Raw genomic sequence first — 21,962 nt, 5'->3', positions numbered from 1 at the left:
CTGGGACCTTCTGCACGAGAAGCATGTGCTCAGAGCCACCGTCTTTCATCAAGAGTTCTCAGGGATGTGCAGAGACGGAGCTAGCTGCTCTGGCATCTGGAGCAGCGAACATGCTGTGCAACCAGGGGCAGGGCTAGCTGCCCGCGGGGGCGTGGCGAGTGTCCCGGGGGGCACCACCCACAGCAAGCGGCCGCCCCCACCGTACCCCCCTTCCTCCATCAGTGGGGTTGTGTGGAACATGGTTGCAATGAAAATATGATCTAGTTGAGATTCTTGCAATAAAGGGGGTTGGACTAGATGACTCTTGGGGGTCCCTTTGAACTCTACGGTTCTATGACTCAATGAAACACTTTGAAACAAACAAAAATACACCCATGTTACTTCACACTCACACACACACGCCCAATAAAATTCAATTGTTTTACAGTCGATCACTAATCAGTGCAGGCAAAACTGCGCGGTGTCTATTTGCATATGTTTTGGGAATGTGTGAGAAAATTAAAATCTATTGATGCTCTCCATGTTATTGTAGTTTGAACAAGCCACGGGGTATGAATTCACAGATGGCGCTTTGAGGATTCCGTTAAAGGATTCGGAATGATCTTGATGTGCAGATAATGAGGTAGAAATGGTCATTAATCTGCTCACAGCTGCTAAAATACATTTATAGGGTGGGGAGAGTCTCTCTCTTTCTCTGGTTTTATTTATTTATTTACTTTTCGAATCTGGGATGCAGCCACAGCAGTGAAACGTGCTTATCACATAGACGCCGCAGAAAATGAAATGTATAACGCTAACAACTTTGTAAAGACAATGGATGGTATTCATAATGTTCTGGAACGCTACGGTTCCTGATTTTTGTGCAAGCACATTTGTTGTTTGCTTTGCTCGAAAGATTAATTTGTATGGAGGCATTTTTCTCTCTCCCTTTTTCCCTTTGGAATGCTGCTGTTCGTTCAAATAACACTAACTTGATCTTCAATTACAACCCTATATCCACTCTGCTGGGAGGAAGCCCCACATAATTCAATGGGACTTGCTTCTGAGACAGAGTTATGCTGCTATATGTTAAAATAATTCTGGTTTTCTTTTCCTTCTGTCACTGTTCTTGTGTTTGTGAGCTGTCGGTGGGCTTGTTACAAACTAGTGTGCGTCTATGACTATGGATAAATACGCCTGGGATATTTTAATGTTCTGATATAAATATTACTAATGCTACGGATGTTTTTTAATGAATCAGTTTAATGACTATTAAGAGGGAAAGAGATTGATAGTTATCCCAGGAGTATCTGCTTAGCTTAATGCATCATTGCACTTAGTTTAAAATTAACTTTGCAAATTCTTGCTGCCCAGTAATGCTGGATATTGTTGCCTGTGATCTCATAGAAATATGGAAAAAAAGAAAGAAACATGACATATTCAATCTCCTGTTTAGCTAGATATAGCTAACCTTTCACCCTATGTTCTTCACCTAGCTTCACCTCTTAGCTCTGTGTTTTCTAACCAGTTTTTGCCAACAAGATCGGATATTTCATCTGCTTTGCTCCTACTTCCAGGAGTGCAAAGGAAGATTTTTAAGAGGAAGCAATTTGGTTATAAATACGCACTGCTAATATTTCTTGCTAGCGTGACAAGACAAACACAGAATGAAAATAGTTTTGGAACTTCAGCACTTAAGGCCAGCAGCATGACCTAAAACCATGTTTTGCTGTGAACCTTCGTAGAAATTCATTGTTTAAGAAATTCTGGGATCGGTAGGTGAAACATCTATGCATATTTTTCTCCCATGCCCTGCACTGTTTGCAAATGTGATAATAAGCCTGCAAAAATAAGGTACAGTGGAGTTTTGGGGAGAGTACATACAGTATCAAGCTCCTGGAAAAAAATCCTTTTACACACACCCACACCCAAAAAAATTGACAACCGAATATTCAGCGCAGAAAAGCAAAAAGTGTACGGACTGCCTCTGCCGCTTACAATTTCCCCCTTCCCTTCGAGAGAAACTGGAACACACCTTTTTTAATAAAAAAATTGGAGGAGTTACTGTACAGGGAGAGAGGGATCTGACTTTTGGGCTATTAACGCTTGGGCAGAATTGCTCATTTCCTAAAATCTGCTGGCAGATTGCTGTCAATTCAGGGCAAGGGGAGCTGGTGAAGGTCCATCGCTCGGTTTCTCAGCAAGCGTTCCAGCGATGCTCCTTCATCAGAGTTCATCACAGCCAAGATCCGTAATGGCAGCGCTGTCTGCAGGGGAGCAGCAGACTCAGCCAGTTGCTCACACCGAGCACGGCTGAGTTACGTTGGGAACATCTGGCGAGCCGTATGCCTCCGGCTGGGATCCCGTCAAGTCTGATACAGCAAAAGCAGGGTCAGCCCCGGTCAGGCCCGGAATGGGTGAAGAAGTTAATCAGCATTCTTCCCGGCAGCGGCTTTGAACCACCACCAGGTGGGGCGATTCCAGCTAAACCACCATCACAAACACCACCACAACAGCTGGCAAAAAGGCAGCTGTCCATCATACTACGGGGCAGGTAGGGTGAAGTAGACACAGCCTAAAATGAGCTAGGTTTAGTTCCCCATAAGTTAGGAGAAAGCAATAAGAAAGCAATACGAAGAACGGTATTGCATTTCCATGGTTTGCCCCAAACTTCCCAGCTCTTAACTTGCAATTCCATACACTCCTGCTCTGCAAAGGTAGGTGGTTTATCCAACCCATAGGAGGGCTAGATTTCTGTTCCATATTCCTGATCAGGTCCTAAGGGTTGGCCCTAACACTAGGGATTGATTTTATTAAGCTTTTATTTATTTCATAAGATGTAGCCAAGGTTGCATGTAGCCCAAGTCTAGACCTTCCAGGTTCAGGATCAGAATTGTGTGCCCTGAGTAGCTCAGCTTTCATTTTCTGTTTGTTTGTTTTAAAAAAGCAGGTTTCTAGTCCTCAACGCTGTAAAGATAGGTTTGAAAGAATGAGGGCGATCACTACCAAAATCTCAGGAGCTGAGAAGAGGAGAGCCACTGGGCAAGGATTTTAAGCAGTCATGGAGTGAGGGGCTCAGTGCTCTACACACCTGTTTGCATCTCTCCTTTAAGAGCAGAATGATGGCATCTAAGCGAAGAGGTGCACTTTTGCAAAAGTTGTGCATTTTGCAAAATCCAAGTGGGTTAGGCTGGACGCTACGGCAAAGTACATTATGAAGAGAGACTTTGTTTGTGTGGGCAGGCCTGTGTAGAGGACCTGTGCCGCTATTTATTGCAGTGCCCATTATATATAGACCCAAGAGACCAATTTATAAAACCCCTGTTTCCAAATGGAACTCACTTGAATAGGGTGGAAAGGGTGAAATGGCTGCTGAGCAATACCGATGACTTTGTAACTTATAAAGTAGCACTCTGTGCATTGGCAGCTAAGAAGATCAGGAGGAAAGAACTAGATAAAATAGCAGTCAACTGCATAGGGGATTCGGATATTTAATTTGGAACATTTTACTAGAGAATCTTCTGCTATTCTATTTTATGCAACAAAAAGTCTTAGTAGTTGTGACCGTGGTTTATACTGTATGTGTGGTGCCTGATGATTTTTATGGTTATTGCTGTTTTTCTTTTTGTTATTTTCCTGAATGATGCCATGGCCTATGGATACAGCAATAACAGTTGATGATGATGATGATGATGATGATGATGATGATGATAATAATAATAATAATATTTTTTTATTTATACCCCGCCCTCCCCAGCCAAGGCCGGGCTCAGAGCGGCTTACAAGCAATAATAAAAACAAGATGAATGATTACAACTTAAAAACAAAAATAAAATACAACATTAAAATAATGGAACATTAAAATATAAAAATGTAGCCTCATCGTAGGAGGAGATGGAAAAGAAAAAAGAAAGAGAAGGAGGGAGGGAATCAAATTGGCTCCAAGCCAAAGGCCAGGCGGAACAACTCTGTCTTACAGGCCCTGCGGAAAGAAATCAGATCCTGCAGGGCCCTGGTCTCATGAGGCAGAGCGTTCGACGAGGCCGGAGCCAGAGTTGAAAAGGCCCTGGCTCTGGTTGAAGCCAATCTAACTTCCTTAGGGCCTGGGACCACTAGGGTGTTGTTATTTATGGACATTGAGGCTCTCCGTGGGGCATACCAGGAGAGGCGGTCCCGTAGGTACGAGGGTCCTAGGCCATGAAGGGCTTTAAAGGTCAAAAGCAGCACCTTAAATCTGACCCTGTACTCCACCGGGAGCCAGTGCAGCTTGAAAAGCACTGGGTGAATATGCTCCCATGGCAGAGACCCCGTGAGGAGCCTCGCTGCAGCATTCTGCACCCGCTAGAGTTTCTGGGACAGCTTCAAGGGCAGCACCGCGAAGAGCCAATTACAGTAGTCAAGCCTGGAGATGACCGTCGCATGGATCACTGTGGCCAGGTCAGGGCGGGAAAGGTAAGGGACCAACTGCTTGATGCGGCAAAGGTGGAAAAATGTCGCCTTGGCTGTTGCTGTAACTTGCGCCTCCATGGAAAGGGAGGCGTCAAGGATTACACCCAAACTCTTAACGGAAGGCAATGGCACTAATTGGGCTCCCGCAAGAGAAGGGAGTTGGTCCCTCATCCCCATGCCATCCCGACCTAGCCATAGGACCTCTGTCTTCGAAGGATTTAGTTTCAATCGGCTCCCACGAAACCATCCAGCCACAGCTTCAAAGCATCTGGTCAGTGTGTTCGGGGCCGAGTCGGTGTGGCCATCCATCAGCAGATAGAGCTGAGTGTCATCGGCATATTGGTGACAGCCCAGCCCAAAGCTCCGGATAATCTGGGCAAGGGGGCGCATAAAGATGTTAAAAAGCATCGGGGAGAGAATTGCGCCCTGCGGCACTCCACACACCAAGGAGTGGCGCGACGACATTTCCCTCCCTAGTGCCAGCCTCTGTCCCCGACCAGAGAGAAAAGAGCACAACCAGTTACGGGCTATGCCCTGTATCCCCACGTCTCCGAGGCGGTGGTCCAGAAGATCATGATCGACCATGTCAAAGGCTGCTGACAAATCTAAAAGGATCAGCAGCCCCAACCCACCTCGATCCAGTTGTCTACGGAGATCATCTGTTAGGGCAACCAGAGCCGTCTCCATCCCAAAACCAGGACGGAAACCGGACTGAAATGGATCTAATGCCGATGATGATGATGAAGTGGGTTAGGCAGATAATTGGCATTACCTCGGTGAAAAATATTGACCTTTCCCTCCTCTTTCTTCTTGTAGTATAAGCAACCCTAAGCACATTTGTGCCACCATCTTTGAAGGTCAGGTGGATGGCAGGAGGGGACAAGACTCCACCCCCCTCTCAGAAATGCAGGGGCGACTCCTGCTTTCGAACATGCCACGTGGTTTTGTTTTCCTGAGACTTTCCCAAGAGATAGCAGGATTGATTGTCATTTTTTTACTGCTTCTGGCTGTAGCTGTTTCATTTCTGCTGTTTTCAGGTTAATGGGCACTTTATGTTTCATGCTGATTCTTATTGTCATCATGCATTTAACACAGTAGAGTGGCTGGATCTCTACAAAGCACGAAGGGGTAGGTTCTTGCCCTGATGAGCTTGCAGCCTACCGTATGTTCCGGAGTACAAGATGACTTTTTATCCCTCGAAAATCACCCCAAAAGTCGGGGGTCGTCTTATACGCCGGGTATACGCGTTGGGAAGGAAGAGAGGGAGACAGTGAGCAGAGGCGCCCTTTCTGCCGTCGCTCCTCCTCTCTCCCCACAGAAGGAGACGCGGAAAGTCCTTCCAAGAACGCGCTTGCTCGCTCGCCAAACGCCTCACCTCGGGCTGCTGCTGCGACAGCAGAGGCAGCAGAGGGGTGCACGCTCTGCCCCTGGCGGCGCTCAAACTCTATAACTCTAAAACTCTAAAACTGAACAGCAAAAGTTGGGGGTCGTCTTATACGCCCAGTCGCCTAATACGCCAGAATCTACAGTACATTCCAACACAAGAGGGGCAACAGACCTGGACTCGTTGAGAGCGCAGGACTCCCCGCAAGGAATCTTGGGAACTGCAGTTCCTCCCCCACAGAACTACCACTTCCAGCACCCTTAACAAACAACATTTCCCAAGATTCTTTAGGAGGTGAAGCCCTGTGGTTTAAGTATGTGGTGCATAAAGGTAAAGGTAAAGGGACCCCTGACCATTAGGTCCAGTCGTGGCCGACTCTGGGGTTGCGATGCTCATCTCGCTTTATTGGCTGAGTAAGCTGGCGTACAGCTTCCGGGCCATGTGGCCAGCATGACTAAGCCGCTTCTGGCGAACCAGAGCAGCGCACGGAAACGCCGTTTACCTTCCTGCCGGAGTGGTACCTATTTATCTACTTGCACTTTGACGTGCTTTTGAACTGCTAGGTTGGCAGGAGCAGGGACCGAACAACGGGAGCTCACCCCGTCGCAGGGATTCGAACCACCGACCTTCTGATCGGCAAGTCCTAGGCTCTGTGGTTTAACCCACAGCGCCACCTGTGTCCCTGCATATGTGGTGCATACTCAGCCCCAGATTTACTTTTGGCAAAGGGGTTGACAGAAGCTGGCTTGCAAAATGATTCTGTCTGGATCACTGTACTGCCCCGCTCTAAATCTCCAATCTTTTCACCTTCCAACGAAAAAGGGACAAAAACCCAAAAAACTGAGACTGAGCATCCCTTCACTGTGAGAAGCAGCATATATAAAAAAAACACCAATGTACCCTCCAGCTGAATTTCCGTGGCAGGGTCACCCTTCGTCAATGCTAAAACAATTGCTGAACCAGATCCAATGTTTCGCTACAGCAGGGGACAAGGACTCCCTTTTCTGAAGCAGGGGTCAGTTGAGGGAGGAACGAGATGCAAGCTGCAGCCCCAACACAGATTTAAAGCTGGAAAAAAGCTGCCCTCAGATCCAATTACCCCCTTCTCTTACCCAAACCTCACAAAAAATGTTCAATTTCTGAAATGAAGAGAGGAAACTGGGCACAGGAAGATGTGCACACTCTAGGTGGGAGATAGAAGTAACTTGATAGATCCCCCCCCCCTGTTTCTTACAGGAGGGTTAATTGGTGCGTTCCAATGCATAGCTAGTGTGATTTATAGGTACGTTGTAATTTCGCTGTTTTATCTTGCTTTGATTGATTCATTGCACTGTGATTGTATATTTACTTTGCATTGTATTTTATAGTTGCTGCTTGGGGAGCCTTTGAGCCAAAAAGCGATAATTAAAATAAACCACAACCATAACGTTTTTGGCAGCATCACATCTATAGCTCTGCTCCTGCTCTCCTGTATTTTATATCAGGCAGGTCTGGGTTTTATGGGGAGGGGAGAGGGGCTCTCTGCAAGTACTGACTGGACAAGAGGGTGCCTGAAAGCATGTGCAGAGGTGAAACAAGGAAAGGTGGCTGAGAGGGTTGGGGCACGACGATCGCAAGCACTCTTGGATGAAACAAATGATCTTAACCCATTTCGATCTGGGCTTAGACCTGTTTATAGGAATGAACCAGCTTTGGTCTCCCTGATGGATGATGACTTTTATTGGGAGAAGGACACAGGGAAAAATGTGAACCTATTGCTTTTATTTGATCTCTCAGTGGCTTTTGATCCCATTGGCCAGTTAGAAAGCACGGGTCCGAGGGGTTTGCAGTTTGCCCCGGAAAACCTGCTCTTTAGCACTGAACGCGAGCAAATGTCCATCTGCACAAAACCTGATTCACAGTTGCTCCAATTCAGCGGTAAAAAACAGGGGTTGGAGGGTGAGAACAGGCAAGACAAGCAGAAGTCTGAATGAGCTATATGTGGAATGGGTATTGGAAGTAGAGTTCTACCATATTCCTTGGACTGATTTCTGTTCCGGACATGGAAGAATGGGTGAGAGAATATTGGCAGTTTCCACCCCATTATCCTTTTCAGCAGAACTCTCTGACATCCCTACAAACCACCCAGGCTGAAAATATAGAATTGTAGAATTCTAGAGTTGGAAGGGAGACCCCCAAGGTTCATCTAGCCTAACCCCACACAGTGCAGGAATCTCAGCTGATGTGACACTGGTTTATGCTATTGTTCCACTGTCCAGCTCTGCGTTTTCTAAACTAGCAGGAAGGAGCTCTTCCAGGGCGAGAGATCTGCGTCACAACACACGTTTAACTGCTGTCGAGCTACGGCTCCTCTCCATTGCACAAACCAGGGTGGGATTTGAACATTCGCAAAGATACACAGACACACACAAGGGGTTCCTTTGCCTGCATAGCATGGTCTCAGCACTAACCATAGTGGTCAGGATGTACTTGTAGAACGCGGTCATCATCCCAAGCTCTGAAGCCTAGAAAAGGAGAAGGAGGAGAATCAGTTTCCAGGAAGGATCCTCGAGTCTCTGAGCTCCCCCACCAATAGCAGACCTTCAATATTCACCAGCTCTGGTTTCGCTGCAGCGCTGGATGAGGCCCCTCCTGTTGTTTCCAGCAGCTGGTATTCAGAAGCATCGCTGCCCCTGACCGTGGAGGCAGATCTCAGCCATCATGGCTAGTAGCTTCTCAGAGCCTTATCCCCCATGAAATTTTCTAAACCCCCCCTTTCTTTTATTAATGTAATTATTAGAAAATGTGAACCGGTTTACACAAACCATAAAACAGACACAGAGATTTTTCAGTAGGAGTCAAAAACAAGTTGCCCCCCAAAAAACCCCCAAACTCAAGCATACATAAAATCAGTTCAAAATATACATTTGTTTTTAAAAGGAAAATTGCCCCTTAAAATGCATGTGCATCTTATTTTTAAAAATCTGTTTGGTTTTTTTTTTAAAAAATTGTATACTGCTGCCTCTTTTTTGGTCAAACCCTCTAAGCAATTCTTACGGGTCCTAATAAAATCACAAACATTTGTCATGCTATTTAAGCGAAATCTCATTTCGTCATGCTATATAGTGGAATCTCATTTTGTAGCAAAATCTCGTTTAAAGCAAAATCTCGTTTCAACCCCCTTTTAAAGACACCCAGGTGGGCGGACATGCCTGGCTCCTCTGAGAGAACATTCTGTAGTTTAACTACCCTCTGCTAGAAGAAGCGCTTCCAACTTGCAACTAAAAGAACTACCCCCTTTCTCCAAATGCTGAACTACAACTCTCATCAACCCCAGCAAGCATGGCTGATGGCCAGGGATGGTGGGAGTTGTAGTCCAGTAACCTCTGAAGAGCCAAACATTCCCTGTGCTTGCTCTAACCAATGCTGCATCTTTTCCCTACAAGAAACGGGCTCTGTTGTGTTTAAACCTTCCTGTCATTAAACACCCCACTCCATGTCAACGTAACTGGAGTTTATATGATCCCAGCAATAGTTGTGTTTCCACTTCTGCCATTTTAATTTGGCTGTGGCTGCCTTGCATTCTTATTTCAAAATCTGGTGTTGCTTAAATCCTAACTAAGATGGCTGAACACCCCACCACCCCTTCTCCCGGTTCACCTTACAAACTACAAGCCTTACGGGCTTTTGCAAACCGCTTTAAAGGAATATTTTAAAAACTCGATCGTTTCCACCGCCACCGTCCACACTTCAAGGCAAAAAGCCACCCTGCTACAGGGGGCTTCTCTTTACCTCAAGGGTCTCCCGCATGCGGCAGACTTTTGCCCACAGCAACCGCTTTCCCACGAGCAGCTCTTCAAAGCGGGGTGGGGAAAGGGGGGGGCGCTGATCGGGACGGGGGCGTTTCGAGGATTCTTTTCAAGTATCTGCAAAAGCCCTCGAGCAACTCAGAGGCAACGCTTGCAAAAACCCGACAGAAGCTGAGGCGATCCGTGGGATGCTGAGTGGAGGCCTGCCGCTGCCTTCCGGTTTTGTGGCAGCCTCCTGAACCCCAGAGCCCACACCCATGCCTGCCGCTGCCTTCCCTCACCTTCTTGAGGATGAGATAAGAGATGGAAGCATTGGCGTCGATGATGATGGTGGAGATTTTGTCGTCCCGGATCTCCTTGAGCAGCGGCGTCGGGTCGTTGGTGTCATCGAGCATCCGGATCGACAGCGTCTCCTTGGAGATGAGGAACTGACGCACGAGCTCCTCCAATCGCAGCAGGCCTGGTGGATGCGAAAGGAACAAGGGGTTGCGCCAACATTTCGCCCAAGCCAGAGCCCAGCCCAACCCGCCTGGCTTAAGAGCTTAGGACTTGGCCCGGGAACCATCCGATCAGGACATAAAAGCATTTGAACACCTCTGCTTTTATATATATATATATTCTTGTGCCCAGAACTGTAGTATAGGAAGCCCTGCTTTGCATACTAATTTCGAAGGAGGCTAGGGCTTCAGGTAATCCAAGCAGGGCCTTCTCTGTGGTGGTGCCAAAACTATGCAGTGGGATCCCTGACCAAGTCTGCCAGCATTCAGCTTTGAAGGAAGTGAAGGAGCTCCGTTTTCTTCACCTCTAGTCACTGGGGCCAAACTAGGCATGGCACTAAACAAGTACAGTGGTACCTCAGGTTACAAACGCTTCGGGTTACAAACTCCACTAACCCGGAAGTAGTACCTTGGGTTGAGAACTTTGCCCCAGGATGAGAACGGAAATCGCGCGCCAGTGGCGAAGTGGCAGCGGGAGGCCCCATTAGCAAAAGTGCGCCTCAGGTTAAGAACCATTTTGGGTTAAGAACGGACCTCCGGAACAAATTAAGTTTGTAACCCAAAGTACCACTTTTTAATTTAAAAACACTTATTTTAAAAAAGATCCCCAATAAAGCCAGAGGTATGATGTTTGAGAACCGCTTCCATCCCCACGGCTCACATCTCTGTGAAATCTGATTGGCCACCCACTGGCCCCGCCCCACAAGTACGGCATTTGGCCCCTCCCACTTCTCCCTCTCCATTCCCCGCCAAAGACCTCAGCCACAATTTCTCACACTCAGCCTTGGCGCAGATGAGGCTAGCCGAGGGGTAGTTGAAGGACTTGAGAATACGGGATACGGCCAGGCTGACGTCCTCATTGCTGGGGTAGAGGCTGACGGAGGCGAAGCGCAAGTACTGCAGCTTGGGGGTCTCCTCAGGACCCACCTTCACGTGGGGGATCTAGGGCAGAGAAAGAAACCGTTTGTTTACAGGGCTGACACAAGCCTCACCATTTCTTCCTCTGCAGCCGAGAAGTCAGCACAGAGGCTGTCCTCGTCTAGATCAGCTTCTGCAGAACAGAAAACTCTTGTGACAAGTGTTACATGCAGCAAATTAATTACAGTTCCATAGACTGCTTAAAGCAATCAAAGCCTTTTGGGAAGTCTATTATATACTGGGTGGGCTACCGAACCAGATTTCCTCCCCTTTCTGTCACCGACTGCAGAAAGAGGTTGAGAAAAAATTTAAAAAGCAGCCAGAGCTTCGAGTAGGAGTTAGGACAGAGATGAAGAGAAGGATGGGGTCTGTAATAAGAACCCCGAAAGTTTTAAGCAGGCTTTCCTAGGCAACCATTAATTCAGAACGGCTGAATTAATTTGAATTAATGAATTAATTCGTTTGCTGTAACCTGCCTTGGGATCCGTCGGTGAAGGGCAGGTAATGATTTTAACAGTAATAATAATGTCATTACAGTATATGTGATTGGTAGCTGAGCTGCGGACCAGGAACATTTCTTTGGCATACGTTTACTAGGCAGCTGTAGGTAAGCCACTGCCTTTCAGCCTCCAAAGCTGCGATATAATAGTGACCAACCTTACAGGGTTGCTTTATGGCTCATGAAGGTGATGAAGATGATGGAGGTGACATTACCTCTTTCTCCCCACAGATGTGGCTAACAATGGAAGCAGAAGCCGGACTGGAGGCTGGGCCCAGGACAGAAACTACACCTTTGGGCAGGATCTGACACACTGTAGTGCAGGGGCAAAGAGAACAGGAGAAAGAGGTTATACAGATTTATTATTATTGTACTCTTCAGCTTGTTCTCACACTTGTGCCCAGACCACCTGAGCAAAGCCACATGGCCTTGCACACTTAACCTCAGGGAAATTGCCTTTTCGCTTCCTCCTGGTCACATGCACACAAACATCCCCACCCGCTGGCCATGAGGGTGATTAAGTTGCCTTGGCTGTAATTCTGTCCACCTACCCTGCTGCCCCAGACCTCTGACCAAACCATCTGCATCACCTTTCAAAGTCTACAGCTCTTCCCACCTGGTCAGGGAATGGAAGAAGGTGCTGTCCCATCCCGTCCCCCACTCTGCTCTGTATTCACAACCTACATACAGCGCTGTTTCTGTTGGGCTGCAGTTCATCTTCTACCAAAAGCTATCCTCCCCTATGGTGAAATGTGGCAGCATCTGGGATTTTCTAGTTTGGAGGAAAAGGAGACACAGGGCAAGTTTATAAAATGATCCGGGACGTAGAGGATGTGACTTAGAAAAAGCTATTCTCCCTTTTATCCTAACGCCAGAACTCGTGGATCTCCAGTGAAGCTGAATGGGCCAGACTGAAGAGAGTATTTCTTCACACAGCACATAGTTAAACTATAGAACTTTCTCCCAGAGGAGGAAGTGACGGCCACTGACTTAGATGGCTTTAAAAGACAAGTTCATGGAGCTGAAAGCTATTGATGGCTACTAAACACGATGGCTATGCTCTTCCAGGCAGAGGGCCTTCTTGGTAGTGGCACCCTCCCTGTGGAATGCCCTCCCATCAGATGCCAAGGAAAGAAACAACTACAGCCATACCTCAGGTTACAGATGCTTCAGGTTGCATTTTTTGGGTTGCGGGCCGCCAAAACCGGACGGGTTACTTCCGGGTTTCAGTGGTCGCACATGCGCAGAAGCACTAAATCACGCTTTGCAGATGCGCCGCTGCGGGTTGCAAACATGCATCCTGCACAGATCACGTTCACAACCCGAGCATCCACTGTATCTGACTTTTAAAAGACATCTGAAGGCGGCCTTGTTCAGGGAAGTTTTTAATGTTTGATGTTTTATCGGGTTTTTAATATTCTGTTGGGAGCCACCCAGAGTGGCTGGGGAAACCCAGCCAGATGGGCAGGGTATAAATAATAAATCTTCTTCTTCTTCTTCTTCTTCTTCTTCTTCTTATTATTATTATTATTATTATTATTCCTCCACAGTTGGAGGCAGTAATGCTTCTGAATACTGGAAACCAGAGTAGGGGAGAGTTATGAAGGAGGGAGAAACACTTTTCTCTATCCACGTACCCCATGCCATACATAACTGGACAAACTTGTACAGCGGTACCTCTATTTGCGAACGGGATCCGTTCCGGACACCCGTTTGCAACATGAAAAGCCTGCAACCCGAAGTGTCGTATCTGCGCAGGTGCGTGGTGCTATTTGGCTCTTGTGCGCATGCTTCTGAGGCATGTGCGAGCGGCGAAACCCGGGAATAATCCTTTCCGGTACTTCCGGGTCACCACAGGACGCAACCTGAAAAAACGTAACATGAAGCAGACGCAGACGTAACATGAGGTATGACTGTCTCATGGCCCCTCTTACTTGCCTTTTCTCTAAACTAAAAAGTCCCAAACGCACAATCTTTCCTCATGGGAGAGTCTCTCCATCCTGTTGATCATCTTGGTTGCCATTTTTGGAACCCTCTCCCAACCCAATTCTACAATATTCTTTGTGAGGTAAGCCCCTCCCCTGCCCCTCATGAGCTTTGTAGATCCTTTCACACTCCAGTGTCACACACAGACACACACACACACACACACACACACACATAACCTACTGGTGTCGGTGGTCTCGTACTGGCTGTCCCGCTGCAGTTCGAAGATCTCCACCTCAACTCGGGCTTTGGCAGGCACCTCGATGATGCTGTTGATGTGCTCGCGTGCTAAGGCTAAGGCCAGTCGCTCCCCCCGGCCACACACTGTCTGGTCGTCCAAAATGGCGGCTGGTCATGGGGAACAGCAAGGCAGGGGAGAAGAAAAGCAAGAAGTCAGTCACTGCGGCCTGGCCTGCTCATGGCGGAAATTCTTTCCTCTGCAAACATCACTCATGAGCACCCAAGGGGTCCCTAAACAGGGGTGCCTTCTGCCCATTGGGACCGGGAGGGTAAAATGTAGGTGGCCAATGGCACGCTTTCACACCCATCAGGCCTCATGGGATTGGAGGAGCTTAGGGTGTCAGTTTCTCATCTCCAAGGAGACACTATCGACCTGGGTGCCGGATGGCACCAAGGATCCAATACCACTGCACAGAGAGATTCAAGGGATGGTAAGATTTCAGCCATCATCCTTGCTGCCAGTGCTTCCATCTCTCATCTCATCCTCAAGAAAGTGAGGAACAGTGGTGGTTGATGCCCATTGGGTCTGGTAGGGTTGAAAACAGGGAGGCCGAGGGGAGGTGGACCCAACCAACCAACCAGTCAATAATTCTATTTGTAGGCCACCTTTCCAGAGTCAAAGCCATGCTCAAGGTGGCTTGCAGCATATAAAAAAATCGCATAATTACAAGCATACCAAAAGTTGTCATAAACAACAAATAAGCAAGTACACAACGAAACTGAACGATTTCCACATAAATCATAAGATCTAAAATAAGGATACAAAACATAATAATAATGTCAATAACAAAAACAAAAACCCCTAAACAACGTTCCAGCCAGAGCTGATGACAGGCAGAGTCATCTGATTCTGGGTTTGTCCCCATTTTTCCTCCCTGCTCAATTCTACAAGGGCAAATCTGAAACTACAGTGGAAGAACAGGCAACTGGGCATGTTGTAAGTGAGATGGCAGGCAATGGCTTGCTGAGTGCAAAAGGAGATTGGTGGGGCAGTTTTCCAGTAGCCCCAAAGGACCAGCCCCTGCAACGTCAAAGGCATGCCTGGCTCGAACCTGATTTTTAAAGCTGCCCTCCTTTAATGCCCTTGTATTGACTCTGAATCTCACCATGCAATATTTGGTCCTCCATTTGTATTTATTATCGATAAAAATTTGGTGTGGTGCAAGTGAATTATTCTTCTGAAAGTGTGGCACAGAGGAAAAAGTTTGAGAACCTTTCGGCTAGAGTGATGGGCTTTGACCAAGAATGGAACTCTTGTGGACTTCCAGATGTTGCTGAACCCCACTCCCATCAACCCTAGTCATGGGCCATACCGGCAGGGGCTGATGGGCCTCGGAGTCCAACAATATCTCTAGCGTAATGGTTGCCTTAAGCCTGCCAACTAAAACCGCAAAGTCTTTTTAAACTATGCCAGGCTTCCTAAGGAGCACAGAGTGTCAGGAAACTACTCCTTATCCCAAAACATTCCTTTCCCCCAGAATCAACATCACTAGCTCCACAGAGAGCAATGACAGCAGATGACACGTTTTGCCAGGACTCCTGTAATGAAGGGGGAGAGCTCTGTCAATGACCATTAACCGTGACAGCTAAGTGGAAGCTCTGGGAGTGCAGGCAGTGTACTTACAACTACAAAGGAAGGGAAGAAGGAAGGGAAAGCACCTTCACACCTTCCTTGAGAGCATCCTGATGCACCTGTAGCTACTACGGTGCCTCCATTATGGCACTTAGGGTAGCCAGATGCAAAAGGGCACAGGGCTCCTGTACCTTTAGTTGTGTCATGCCTGCTGCCCCGGCTGAAATTCCCCGTTTGCACCACTATTGAAGGTGCAGAAGCCCTGCCCTATTTTTGCATCTAGCCACTATACAGTACTGCATGGACATGATATGTGCTTCCTGCAACACAGGGGTAGGGGGATCTCAGGGGCCAAATGGGACTCTCTATCCAGCCCTCGAAAATAGGTTCAGGCCACACACTGGCCCTATTTCACACCCTGAATTTTTATTTTTGCCTGGTTGGAATGCGTCATTAAATTCTAATAACATCTCTCGCTTGTCTGGGTGGATAGAAAGACACATGCCGGCGTGTGTAGAAGCTCACTTACTGTACGGTTACAATTTAATGCCTTGCTCTGCCTATTTTAATCCTTGGCCCCACCTGACACAGACATAGAATCATATCATAGAATTTTTGAAGTTGGAAGGGACCACAAGGGTCATCTAGTCCAACCCCCTGCAATGCAGGAATCTTTTGCTCAATGTGAGGTTCAAACCTACGGCCCTTAGACTAAGAGTCTCACACTCTACCCACTGAGCATATGGCCCTCTGAGGATTTGCCAGAATGCACACTGCCAGTGATACCTTTTCAGTGGCAGATTTGGAGGCGCCATTAAATTGGTTTGGGGAGAAGCTGCCATGGGGGCCTCGCGTTCATTTGTCCATTTGTCATGGATGCTTTCAGCTGAGATTCCTTGCATTGCAGGGGGTTGAGCTAGATGACTCCCAAGATCCCTTCTGGTTCTGCAAACCTGCGATTCTATTCCCTCTGTGGAGCTCAAGGCAGCGTGCATAAGGTCCTCAGATCTCCAGCTGACGCACTGACCAGACCCAGACCAGCTTAGCTTTCAGAGCATGCCACCTGCACCCTGTGCCAACTTCCCCATGGCATCTCAACCCTGCCTTCACCGTAGTAGAGTTGCCAGCTGACCAGAAAATAACAGCTATCATGCAGCAGAAGCAGCAGCAACAACAACAAAAAGCAAGAAGCGTGTGGCTTTTTGATGGTGCAATCTTAAGCACTGTCGCCTCCTAACATCTGTACATGATGCGCTTCAGGAGTGCCTGAAGCCAGTAGGAACGGCTGCTGCTACACAGAAACCAGCCCCGCCAGATGTGCTCGCGTTGGAGAAGGCAGCTGATGCCAGGGAACCAGGGGCTGTAACTGACAAGCAGCGGAAATGCAGAGGGTCATGGGCTGCTACTCAGTGGAACATCGGAAGCTGCCTGGTGCCAATCCAGACCATTCGGTCCATCTAGCTCAGGACTGTCTACACTGGCCGGAAGTAGCTTGGCATCGTTTCAGGCAGGAATATCTTCCAGCCATACTGGGAGATGTCTGGGATTGAACCCAGGGCCTTCTGCTTGAAAGACGGGACTGAGCCATGGCCCTTCGTCTCCCTTCAGGCAGCAGCAGCTGGTGCCTGCTGGAATTGGCAGGGTGGAAGGCAGAGAGGACCACAGCCGCTGGAGCCACAGCCAACAGATTTTGGGTTTGTCCCCCACCTTCCTCCCTGATTAGCTCTGCACGGGCAGCACAGAGTGAGGAGGAGGAAGATGGCAGGCAGGACCACTCCCATTCCCAGAGCCCACTGCTCCTTTCTCAGATCACAGAGGCAGCCCCCTCCCCACTTTTCTGGTAGAGGATGGAAAACCCAACCATTTCCTCCAGCTTCGGAAGACTTGAACGTACAGCATGCAGCAGCCACACAGTCCGCAATCCCTAGCTGAGGTTTGTCTGTTATGGATGGATCCTGCCCTCTCTAATCCTGCCCTAAGGGGCCATTACCCTTTCAACTCTCACCGGAGAAGAACTGGGGGGAACAGTGATAGGGTGGGCCTTGCTGCCAATTTGCCGGGCATAGATAGATCACTGCCTCTGTTGTTTTATGTTTGGGGGGTGTTGAATGGTGGTGCAGTGTGGGGTCTCGAGGGAAAGGGTCTTGAAATATACTCAGAGTCGAGAGTGGATTTCATGCTCTTTATTCAGCTCATAGTGGTGAGGAGGAATGGAAATTCCCCCAGAATGTCTGCTTCATATACATTATTTACACAGTGGGCCCCACGTGATTGGCCAATTCCAGGATTCTCCTGTAGGCCAGTCAGGTTGCAGATTCACTTCCACCTGGAGCTGGATTGGGTGGCTCCTGTGGACCAATCAGACTGCTGCATTCTGGGTCCTATTGTTCTAGGACCAATCAGACTGCTGCATTTTGGATCCTATTCAACTCAGTACATAACGGGTCTGGAGTTTATCTCAATCCCTCAGTGAGAGCGAGAGTTGGGGGTGCAGCAGCCTGAGTGAGGGTAGGGCTTTTGCCCATGGGACACACATTTATATGTTGGTCATGGGTTGTATCCCGCAGAATGCTAAGTATGTAAGCATCCGACCAGCACAAGGATTTCTGCTTCTACAATAGGCTTCCCCTACACACACACTGCCTTCCCTCACATCCTTCCCCAATTCTGCTCCAGGGGGGTTGATGAATCGCTTCCCTTTAAAGATCTCAAAGCAATTTCGCAACAGAATCATCAGCAACTGGGGGGAAAGAACTTCACACAACGTCATACGCAAAAACTATTGTGACGAAGAATCAAACAATGCTTTCGTATGTAAAAACCATTTCGAATCCAATACATGAGCAAATCAGGACAGTGATCCCTACTGAAAAGGATTGTTGAAAAGGGAAGAACTTCAATAAATGCCCCAAAGAAAATAGAGGTGGCACCCGTCTGACGTGTAGTGGGAGGGAGTTCCAAAGGGTAGGAGCCACCACACTAAAGGCCCAGTTCCTGCGTCGTATGGAAGGGACCTCCTGATTAGATGGTACCTGCAGAAGGTGCTCACCTGCAAATCACATTGATCAATCCTATTGCACCCCTGGTGCGTAGGAGACAGGGTGCTTGTTACAGTGTGGTTCTGCTGTGGGTGTTTGGTCCTCTTGTATGCTAGGTGTGTGTTTTATGAAGGGCTGTCACATGGGAGGCGGAGCAAGCTTGTTTTCTCCTGCTCCAGAGGGTAGGAACTGAACCAATGGGTTCAGCTTACAGAGAAGGAGACTCCAACTAAATATACGGAAGAACTTTCTGATGGTAAGAGCTGTTCAGCGGTGGTAGATTCCCTCGGAAGGTGGTCAACTCTCCTTCCTTGGAGATTTTAAAGCTGAGGTTAGTTGGCCATCTGTTATGCATGGTCTGCTTGGGATCCCTGCATTGCAAGGGGTTGGACTGGATGACCCTTGAGGTCCCTTCCACCTCTACAATTCTATGATTCTGTGATTTAATGGATTGTGTAGAGCGAAAGACGATTGAGCTGGGGGTGGTAGCAGTGGCAGCCGTTCTGAATGTAATGGTCTTTAGCGTACTTGTTACAGTTTTGTTGTGTAATTGTTTTTATTGATTATCTGCTAATTATATTTTCTGAGTTGTGCTGTAACTATATAATGTTCTGTCGGTGCTGCTTCTGTTTATTGCTTGTAAGCCACTTTGGGGTTCATTTGAATGGAAAGCGGAGCAGAAAGGCAATCAAATGGGATCAATAGCGGCTTTCGCGCAACCCCACGAAATGTCTTTCCATTCCCCACATTTTCCCTGTTCTGATTTATTCCCCCTGCAGCCACCTGGACTCAAGGATGGAGAATGGAGCTGTCAAACGGCTGTTGGATATTTAAAGTGCACTCAAACCAACAAGTGATGTTTTGCTAGAAAGGCACATGATAGGAGCTGGAGCTCACAGAGTTTTCCTGTAAGTTTGCTAGAGAGACCTCTGTGAGAGACATTCCCACTGTGCCCTGAAAGGGGTTTGTGAGTTGCCATATAACTTCTCCTACCTGCCTGGGCTCATCCTCTTTTCTCTATTACTCTTCCACCTTCATCACCAAGCAGAAATGTGAGAACATTGGCTGAGTCTGACTCCAATGCTCAGACTCCATCTTAAGCTAGACTAAAGTTACCGTATTTTTCCGTGTATAAGACTAGGTTATTTTGTAATAAAAAATATATGCAAAAAATTGCGGGTCGCTTATACACAGATAGTGGAGAGGTAGGACGGGCGATTGGTGGTTGTCGCGAGCAGGAGATTGTTAGTGGTGTTTTTGTTGGTGATTGGTGGGTGCTGCAAGGTCCGCTGGCTATTGGCTGCTGTGGCAGTTGGGTGGGCGATTGGCTGTGTTGGCCCTGTGATTTTTGGCAATCCCCCCCCCCAAAAAATGCTCAACAACTCTGGGCAATCTCCCCCCATTTTCTCAATTTGGAGAAAATAAAAAAAATCCTTCTGGATTGGGTTGGGTTGGATTGGATTCTTATCTCATTATACATGATAAAGCTATTTTTAGCCATTTCACCCCTTGCTTTTTCCTGTATGACCATTTGCAGTCCTTAACAGTCGTCAACAGATTTACCACACCTTTCAGCCCATTCCCACCACCCTTCTGAGTAATATCCCTCCCCACCCTCTCACTATATATAAGGGTCTGGCAACTTCTGTTTCAGTGTATCTGAAGAAGTGTGCATGCACATGAAAGCTCATACCAATAACAAACTTAGTTGGTCTCTAAGGTGCTACTGGAAGGAATTTTTTAATTTTGTTTCGGCCGCTGTACCTGTTACTCTTCAAAAAAGAATGAAGGGTGAGTAAATGCTATTTTTAACTTTTACAAGACTGATTATTGTTTTAAGGGGGAAAGACCAGGAAAACCCAGTCTTCCTTAAAGCATCCTGAGTTACTTAAACCAAAAGGCTAAAACTGGTTTATCTAAGCGTCCCCTTTAAGCTGCAAAAGGATGGCACTCACAAATATATACCTAACAAATATATTCTTTCCAAGCGTCTATCCACATCCCAGCACCAACCCAACCCAGTCAGGTTGCCCTCTACCACTGTTGCCTCACCCCTAGGATCCAGCCACCCACAGCATCAGCCTGGTAGATCAGCCCCCCACCCCACCCCGTGGGCGTCCCCCACTTACCCATGCGCAGAGACGACAGCACCTCTAGGCTCTTGTGGGCGAAGCCGAGAATCAGCAGCAGCAGCAGCACGGGCAAAGCCGGCATCTTCTACCCCTCCTCATGGAGAAAGTTCGGCCGTGGCCTCCGCGCTGCCACCTGCAGGAGGGGCAGGGGAAACACACCCCGTGAGGCACATGGAGCGGGCACACAGAGTTTGGCACAGCGACCCCTTCTGGGCACAGCCATAATGATCCCTTGCAGTATAGCTTGGGCAGAGGGGGCTCGCCAACCTGGGAAGGTAGCCCGCCTGGGAGAAAGAAAAATCTGGTCCTTGCGAAATATCGTCAGGAGAAGAAAAGTCTAAGTAAACCCTGCACAGATCTGGAGTGGAGTCCCTAAGGCGGTTGGATGGCTCTTCGTACGCCTCCCTCCAGAAACTCCTGCAACCCAGCTGGTACCGAACGCCTTGCTCTGCTTTCCTCTGGACCATATCAGCAAGGCCAAGAGGGGGTCTTTTTGTCTGGGCAGCCCTGGAACTCCATCCACACTGCCCAGGCTTGCACCCCGGGGTGGTGACTTCGGTGCTGCTAATGTAGCAGCTTGACTTCACCCCCAGAGGCGCACTCCACTGTCTCCCGAGACACACGGATGCCAAAAACAGCAGCATAACACCTGCTGTTGAAGAGGCTTTTGAGGGTCCAAACAGAGGCACCACATCCTCCCAGTTGAAAGCACATCCTCCCAGTTAAAAGGAGGACCCTAAAATACTCTTGGTACTGAGCCTCTTGCCCTATTCCTCCACTGACCCCCTGTCCTCTTCCGCCCACTGCCTGCTGGAGCCAGCAAATCTCCTTTTGCTCCAGAACGGGGAAGGAGAAGGGTGGACCAAAGGTACAGCGGAGGATCGGGGCGGCTGCACGTCTGTGCCTTGGTGCGTTTAAAAAGGTGAAGGCAGAAGACCTGCAGACAGTGCCAGCATGCAGCAAACTCCACCAGCTACCTGGGGCTTGGGGATGTTGTTGAAGGTCTCACACTGAGCTGCTGAAGCAACGCCATCCCTAATCCACTCTCCCAGCTGCTCTTGCAGAGCTCAGGAGACCAGTAAGGAGGACAACTAAAAAGAGGTTCCAGAAGCGAAGGAACCAGGAAGTTGGCATATACCACACCAGACCATTGGTCTATCCAGCTTGGAACTGTCTACACCAGCCTTCTCCGACTTGGTGCCCTCTGGAAGTTTCGGACTTCACCTCCAGAGGATACCAGACTGGAGAAAGCTGGTCTACAACCACTGGCAGAAGTTCTCACAGTTTCCATTGGGAGATACCCAAACCTACTTGGAGATGAAAATAAAGATGCCCCCTAAAACATCTCTCCGATGAAGATAGGGACGTCCTATTCCATAGCCTCCAACATTTCTCCAATGAAAATAGGGACATCTTAAGGAAAAGCCAACAAAGGTATAGTTAAAGCTATGGTTTTCCCAGTAGTGATGTATGGAAGTG

General features: G+C 48.1%; 1 protein-coding gene across 1 annotated transcript in view; it reads right to left on the bottom strand.

Annotated features, from left to right (window-relative positions):
* The window catches only part of GRIK5 (glutamate ionotropic receptor kainate type subunit 5), a 92,448-nt gene that overhangs the window by 34,878 nt on the left and 35,608 nt on the right, over nt 1-21,962 (bottom strand). Inside the window, exons 2-7 of the mRNA XM_083515785.1 lie at nt 20,481-20,616; nt 13,684-13,848; nt 11,730-11,827; nt 10,874-11,039; nt 9,882-10,060; nt 8,263-8,316 (exon numbers count right to left, since the gene is read on the bottom strand). Of these exons, the coding sequence (XP_083371911.1) occupies nt 8,263-8,316; nt 9,882-10,060; nt 10,874-11,039; nt 11,730-11,827; nt 13,684-13,848; nt 20,481-20,565 (747 nt within the window). The 5' untranslated portion in view covers nt 20,566-20,616. The remainder of the gene's footprint in view (nt 1-8,262; nt 8,317-9,881; nt 10,061-10,873; nt 11,040-11,729; nt 11,828-13,683; nt 13,849-20,480; nt 20,617-21,962) is intronic.

This window comes from Podarcis liolepis (assembly GCF_965112155.1).
Source record: "Podarcis liolepis genome assembly, chromosome: 7".
Lineage (NCBI taxonomy): Eukaryota > Metazoa > Chordata > Lepidosauria > Squamata > Lacertidae > Podarcis > Podarcis liolepis.
The sequence above is the reverse complement of the archived record's forward strand: the minus strand, read 5'-3'. Positions and strand labels throughout refer to the sequence as shown.